Source organism: Lycium ferocissimum, chromosome 5 (genome assembly GCF_029784015.1).
Source record: "Lycium ferocissimum isolate CSIRO_LF1 chromosome 5, AGI_CSIRO_Lferr_CH_V1, whole genome shotgun sequence".
Lineage (NCBI taxonomy): Eukaryota > Viridiplantae > Streptophyta > Magnoliopsida > Solanales > Solanaceae > Lycium > Lycium ferocissimum.
This window is the reverse complement of record NC_081346.1, coordinates 29,353,144-29,361,302: the sequence shown is the minus strand read 5'-3', so window position 1 is coordinate 29,361,302 and position 8,159 is coordinate 29,353,144. Positions and strand designations below refer to the sequence as shown.

The 8,159-nt window shown below is 36.7% G+C and overlaps 1 protein-coding gene across 1 annotated transcript; it reads right to left on the bottom strand.

Annotated features, from left to right (window-relative positions):
* Nucleotides 1-682: 682 nt before the first annotated feature.
* On the bottom strand, nucleotides 683-3,467 carry LOC132056658 (uncharacterized). The gene has a single exon (XM_059448945.1). The coding sequence runs from the start codon at nucleotides 3,144-3,146 to the stop codon at nucleotides 903-905; it is 2,244 nt and encodes a 747-aa protein (XP_059304928.1). The 5' UTR covers nucleotides 3,147-3,467; the 3' UTR covers nucleotides 683-902.
* Between the last annotated feature and the right edge of the window lie 4,692 nt (nucleotides 3,468-8,159).

The window sequence follows — 8,159 nt, the reverse complement described above, 5'->3', positions numbered from 1 at the left end:
TCATGATCAGCATGACTATCAACTTTTTTTTGGATAACAGATGAAGAATCGTAAGCAAGGTTGAAAATAAGAAAGTCAATGGCAAGAGCAAGGAGTATAGCAGCTGAATCCAAAAGTTCTTGTATAGATTAATTAAAACACACAGTCTGCAATAAGATTTAGCATTGTTGGCGAGTAAAGCTGAGAAAGGATTGCATGAATATAAGTTCTCTCAACTGTACGAATAAACCTGGTTCAATATGAGAAATTTCGGCATGTCTTAGGCTTAGGTCAATTAATACATCTAGTATTGGATCTATGAAGGGAAAAGCAGCACCGATGGTTGAGGAGGGCCAGTATTCACAGTTAAGAGTTAGAAAGTAAAGTGACACTTTAAAATGGTGAAAAATACTTGGTTTAGTTTTAATAAAGTACAAGCCCTTTTTTATTTTTTGGGTCACTTTTCGTGAAGCTCCTAAATTTTTTGGCTGATACTACCACTTAAACAAGTTAGGCACTTCAAAACTCCCTTCATTATCTGCAAACGAAATGAGCAAGATGTAGATTTAGAGCATAAGTGAGGACACCCTTGATCCAACTCATTGTCAAAGTTCTACATATAAGCCCAAAAAAATGCAAGATATTACAAAAAGTCTCATTCTATCCCTGGAAGATATTATGATTTCGAAAAAGCATGAGCAAATTTCTTCAGAACCAAGTACCTCTAGCTTCAGATGTAACATGTCGCTATATCATCAATAGGCAATTTATAGAATTACAATGCTCAATTTCCTCATATTGTCTACAAACAATATCTCCAAAACCATCTATTAGAAGTAACAATTGAAGAGAAAGAGAAATTAAAGAATTTACACCCTAAATATCAATATTCTACAAATGGTAAGAGATATGAAGAAAATAAATTAAACCGAGGATGCATCTACAAAGACTTCATTGAACATGTCATCCTCACCATTTGCTGTAGTAAGCATCTCAGCATCCTTCTCCTCATCACTGGAAAAATCCCGTTTCTCAAGTTTTGCATGAGCTGCAATGAAGATCATCCTTTGAGCTCTATCCATGCCAACCCTTGAGTGGCCTTGCAGAGAAACCCATCTCATAAAGGACCAATTACATTTAAATCCACATGAGGTTGCCTGAAGGAAGAGAAGCCTAACAGCGACCTTTCCCAGCGACTTGAACTCTTTCAGGCAAGTTTCCCAAACAAGCCTGCTACTCTGAGGATTTGCAATTTTCATTCGTCCCGTTACCGGATCTCTCTGCTTCACTTGAACAGCCTGAGCATACAGTGGGTCGAGCCCTTCTGATCTCCATTTCATAAGCTCCATTAGTGCAATGGGAGCTTCCTCCCGCGGTACTAGCTGCGTTATAAGCTTGTCTATGTCTTTCTCTTGATCATGTGTCAGACGTTTAAATGGTGGAAGGTACTTCCCACTTGCATCCCTCACTAAGTACAATGGATCAAGTACAAATGCAGCTGACCATGCAGGGTGATAGTTTCTCTTGAAGCGCGAATCAATTATCTTCTCAATAGGTCCCTCAGCAATGCTAAATTTGGCACACCAGTCCTTTGCTTTAGCTCTCAACTCCTCCCAAAGAAGAAGACACTGACCAACTAACGGTCTCTCGGCCTCAATATCATCAGTCATCTCCTTGATCAGTTTCACTAGTGAATGAACAGCCTCCACATCATTCCAAAACCCAACATCCTGTATCATTTCAGCAACTTCTTTAGCAACAGGATCCTCTATGCATGAGACCTTATACGAATCATCCAGCACTATTAACTGCAATATTCGAGCATAACTTAGTATATCCTCCAGCATTGCAATAACAGGACCATAGTTCTTAGAGAGATTGCAGTCTGCTGAAGGAACTCTAATCAACCCTGCAAGCTCAACACCATGTTGCCTGAATTTCCTAAAATGATTTCTGATCTGGGACTTGCTATTGAAAAGATTGGCAATCTTGAAACAATTATCAGTAACAGTTTTAAAAAGCGGAAGCTCTCTACTAAAGTCTTTCAACAAACTAATAAATCCATGAAGTTGGCAAGAAAGATTAACCATCCAATGATTTTGAATCTCCAAATTCCTCAACGCCTTACCTTTATACTTGTCTGAAACTATTCCTACACACCTTTGAACAACATTACCACACAACCCCTTAATAGTATCGCGTAAAACTTCCTCTGCATACTCCGATGGCACCAAACCGCCCTTATAAACCGCCTTATGAAATACATTAGTACCATTAGGCAGATTTACAATAAATTTAATCACACTATCTTCCCCATAGTTACAAATATCCCTCCCCCATCCGTTCGACGAGACCTGAAAAAATGCTGCATCGCGAATTCTGGCTTCCGACTCCACTCTTGCTTCTTCAAACTTAGAATCAAGCTTTTCTCCTACAAAATCCTTCCTCGAAACTGCGGGCAACCCTACTTGGTTTAGAAAAGCTTTGAATTTAGGATGTTCAAGGCTTGAAAGTGTCACTGTCCCACAAGATTCATAAAACCAATCAGCCAACAAACTGAAAGCTGAATCAACCTGGTCCTTACTCAAAGCTGGACCAGGTGAACCTTTCATACTTTTAAGCTTCTTTACACTATCTTCCAACATTGCTAAAGCATCCAAATCATCTTTGCCACCTGACAACACCAAATGTTGCTGATGTGTAACAATTGCTTGGGTTGCAGTCTGGACAGGTGCATACCCCATTTCACCCAAGAATCCAAATTGTTGTGAACTTGAAGAAGTACCAGTTTGTACTGGCGAACTTCTTTTGCGATGATTCTGTGAAGAAGGTGAAGCTAAAGGGGGTAATTGTGAAATTGGCCTCAAAGGGGAGCCAAAATTGGGACAAGTACCTCTCTTTAGATGCTCTGTAGCAGTACGAGATGGATTTGAAGCAGAAAAAGAAGCATCACACAAAGTGCACTTAAGTTTCACTGCTTTAGGCAGATTTGTTTCCGGATTTTGAATCAAAATTGGCTCAAGATGAGTCCAGTACCATGCTCCTTTCCCTTTTATAGCTTTTGTACGGACAGCAACTAGCCCTTCATATCGCTTATTCACAGCTTTTACAGCCATTTCTTCGCCCGAACACAACGGGTCAACTGGGTTAACATTGACGTCAGACATTTCAACAGGAAAAAAAAGCTAAAAATTAGGAGCTTTTTTAGGTCTATGCTAATTTGCTGAGCTTGTTAACACTTAGCTATGTGTTTGAGTTTATCATCATTGTGTCGAATTTAAAGAAGAAAATTCGATTTGTAGGAGGTGGGTTTCGTTAGATGCCGGAGCCGGAGTTTCCATGCCGGAAACCGGCGATCCAAACCGAGAATAAGGAACAAATGAGAGACACAAATGGGTTATGCAGATTAAGTGTTTGATAAAATGCTGAACTGTAATCTGCAGTTTGGTTAGAGAAAAGAAAGAGACTTCATTGGAGTCTTATTATGCTAACTTTTGTCGCTGAAAATTGAGAAGACAACCTGCGCCGAACCGGGGGTGGGGTATGTGTGCGTGTAAAACCTGGTACCACGTGCTGAAAAGAGCGCGTGTGCAAAAAAATACCTAAACGGTGTTTGTAGATTTGTCAACAGAGAGGAAAGAGGTTGGGCCCAGGAAATGTTTAAGCCAATGGGAATTGACTACTCCACTTATGGTCAACACTGGAGACTGATCACTGCTCAGGCTGACATCAAATTCTAGACCAATTTTATTATTATGTACAAAATGATGAAATTCACAAATGACAGCTGCTGTGTTTACTGTGTTTCTATTTTTGATCCAATTATTATTACCCCCTCCGTCCATATTAGTCGTAAACCTTATCAAAAAATATCCGTCCCAAAATATTTATTAATTTATAAAATTAAAATAGAATTAATTAATTTTTTTTATTTTATCCTTAACATTAATTGTTGGCATGTAAAGGGAAAAAAGGATAAGAAATATGGGACGGAGGGAGTATTATCATAAGGTTCGGAAGGGTGTATAAGATTGTGTTTTGGCAAAGAATCTTGTCATTTGGACTTGGTGACGATATAGCTGATTTTGATTATGTAAATTCTAGTTTAGATTATACAACAAAATTTTCCAAACATTAAACTTAATGGATGAATAGCGTCCCAAATTCATTTTTTTTAAAAGTGTTTATTTTTTTAAATAAGTGCTTATTTTAAAAAAGTGACGTTTGACTAAGTTTTTGGGAGAAAATAAGTACTTCTGCGGAATAGCAGAGACAGTTACTCAGAAGCTAAAAAAATAGATTATGCCTAAAAATACTTTTTTGAAAAGCACTTTTGATAAAAATACACTTGGAAGCACTTTTTAATTTAAAAGCTTAGTCAAACACTAATTGCTGCTCAAAAGTGCTTTTAAAATTAACTGGACAAACACGAACAACTTTTGGCCATAAGTACTTTTTAAAAAAACACTTTTGAAAAAAATCACTTTTCAAAATAAATTAATTTTAGAAGCTTTAAGAAAACAAGCTAGAAATCGACCCAAATAGGTTTCGCTTGCATTTCTCATTAGACTATCATTTAGTTTTGAAATTGAAGCTTTAGAAATAAAAAAAATCACTTAATAGAAAGTATTTTATTTTCCTAGTGGGCTTACCTAGCACAAATTCAAATATAATCTAGTGAATTTCGAATGTTATAAACCTAAAATAAAATAATTATTAATAAAAAATTTAAGTTGCCAAAAATTATATTTGACAAATAAGATAAGTGAAAAAAGAAGTTGAGCAAACGTAAAAACAAAAAAGAAGATGGCTAAGCAAAGCCAACATAAGATTTCAAGCGTCCAAAAGCGAGCAAAGCTCCAGTGTTTACCTATAGCTTCTAGAGTTTGTTTGTTTGTTTGTTTGTTTTTTTTCCAGGTCGAAAAATGGAGTATATTGCTCATCTTATTGATGTGTTCATTCAATACTAACACAAATTATAAGTGCGTTTGGACATGAATTTCAGTTGAAAAATAATACTAATCAAATTTTATGAATAAAAGTTTTTATCTTACTTGAAATATCCCTGAAACCAATTTTGAACTTTAAACTCTGTTTAGGAACATCTCCATTATTAGTGCCCTTAAAAATATTTTACGATTACCGCTTGAGCAACGATGGACAACAAAAGACTAATCAGTGCATTGCAGCCTGACTTTTCCAATAATTAATGGTAGAGTTTAAAATATTTAACAAAAGGATTATGACTAAGCTAATGAGGTCATAATGTAGACTCAATTAGTGGGCTAATAAGTCAGACGCATTATTCGCCTCCTATGTACTAAATTACACGAGGACATGGCAGTTTTTATCATAATAAACATCACTAAAAATCATTATAATGGTACATAAACATATTTTCTTTTGCAAAGAATGCCCGACCTATTAAACAATTAGAAATTGATAGTTAAATAATAAATCTTTAGCATTTGGTGAAGTGCCTAATGATTATTAATATCAAGCACGACTATTGCTACATCTTTGTTACCCCGTAATCAGATCCATAAAAGGAGCAAAAAAGTGAGCATATGTATGATTAATAGTCACTTGAAAAATTATGGTGGTTATAAACACTTGAATGGTTTAGTTGGATTAAACAAGAAGCAACAGATCTAAACGGAGTCAATGGACACGTTGTTCTTTTGGGATGGAGTTAATTCTGCTATGTTGTATCAATGATTATATTAGCAAATGCTTATTCTACTTCAATTCAAAAAAAGATTAAGAAATAAAATATTTCATATTCTATTAGGAAAAAGAATTTTATCATTATTTAAATAAAAATGAATGATGGATTTAATATGGACTTATATATATGACATATATTATCAGTTAAAAAAGTACATGAGGTTATTTTATTTTAATTGATAAAACCAGATTAATAAGAAAAAAAAAAGATTACATTCTACTTTTTTATTAATTAAAGTGATTTTAAAACAAAAGAAACAAGAAAATGATTCTTTAAAAATATTCTTATTAGGAAAAGAATGTGTTTAAAAAGAAAAGAAACGATATGTTTGTTAGGAAAACGGCATTTTGACCCTATCAAATAACAATATAGGCATCCTTGGACCAAACTATTTGTCACGATCCAACTAGTGGATCGAGCGGGCATCTACACAATTCTACCTGGTAGGCGAAACCTTCCCAAAACGAATCCTCAAATATAATACTATTTAAGAAGAATAACTAGCCATTTCAACACTTGAATTTAAAAGAATGGAAAAATAACAAGAAACGCTTTTATAAACATACCAATCCCAAAATCGGGTCTAGACTCGTACAAGAGCATACTAACATTACAACTTAAGATGAAATAAAACCACAAACTAAATACAACTCCTGTCGGAATGAGAAGTAACAGAAGTCTTGTAATGAACTCGGCGAGATCCTCGGAAGCTAATGAAATCTCAGATATCAACTTGTAACAACTCTACACCCCAGAAGGGCGTAGCAAGAGTAGCATCAATACAACACACGTACTGGTAAGCATCATAGGCCGACAACGATTAGCAATACATATATAGCAGGTAGAAATCAACAGAAAAGGATGATAGGAGATTAACAAAATAAATAAGCATATTCGGATACTAGTCCACAAGAATCTAAATATAATGTACTGTCAATCTCAGGTCATGGGTCTCGAAGGAAGTTTCTAATCCTCAAATACATGTCCTCCTCACCAAGATCCCTACCAATTAACCTAGCAGTCATTTAATGATCATTACACAACCAAGAAGCGGAAAAGATAAGGAAACCACAAATAATCTTCATCAAGTTATAGCCTAGGTGGAAGTCTCTACTCTCAAGTTCGTAAGCTATGAGTAACGCCTTATAATCAAACTATGAGTAACGCCTTACAATCAAATAGCACTCAAGAATCATCAATGAAAAATACAAGGGAGTGTATCATGAGATGATAAGAAATGCAATGCAAGTGAATGATATGCAATGCAATGGCCAACGTCACAAACTGTACACACATGCTCGGACGGAAATCCTCCACGTCTCGATAATCATTGTCACGACCCAAACCGGAGGGTCATGACTGGCACCCGGTTCCTACTCAACCGAGCACCACGTACTTTACTTTTTCTTTATCATTAGGCTTATCTTAGGCCCTTCAAGGCCACATACACACACACACACACACATACATAACGAAACTTAGGACATAAGTCATAATACCCAAGCCAATAAGGCCGTCACAACAGGCTGACATGACATAACTAAAATTATACACAGGATACTGTCTGCAAAGCCTCTAAGAAGACACAACCATAGTATATAAGTCGGGATAGGGCCCCCGATATACCCATAATACAAAACACATATACAGAACCATGACTCAGCATTACTCCAAGAAGACATGCAGCTCACCAACCAAAAGCCGTTATCTGGAGACAACCTACCGTGAAGGATCCTCGCCTCACTTATCTACACCTACGTGGCAGGAAACGCAGTGCCCCCAGGCAAAGAGACTTCAGTACGAAGAATGCACCGAGTATGTAAGGCAGGAATGTAACATAACAATAAAATACTGTCAATAAGAGTGATAAGAATCAACCAATAAACTCTGACTTGTCGCTGAGGGCCATAACATGTACATTACTACAATCTCATATGCATATCTACATATCTATAATACTACAGTACTGACTACCTCATCATCGTGACGCTGACTGCCCAACTGATCAGTGGTAACTGCCCACCCGACCATAGTCCGGTGGTAAATGCATATGATATAACTGCCCGACCGGCCGTAGCTCGGTGGTAAATGCGTGTCTGCCCAACCGGTTATAACCCGATGGTAAATACATGTCTTCCCATCCGGCTATAACTCGGTGGTAACTGGAGATGCATACCTACCCAACCGGCTGTAGCTCGATGGTACATACGTGTCTGCCCAACTGGCCGTAGCTCGGTGGTAACTAGGGTGCTTTATTCAAGCCTGTATACATACTATGTATATGTATATAGCATCGTATCTTACTCTTACCAAAGTACAAAAGGATTAGGGGACCTCTTTAGGACCTTTAGAACTTCCTTCGGAGTAACATAAGGTCGTTACACCCCCGACTACATTATGAATACTAACATCATTATCATAAGCTTCAATAAGACTTAGAATCCGATTCATA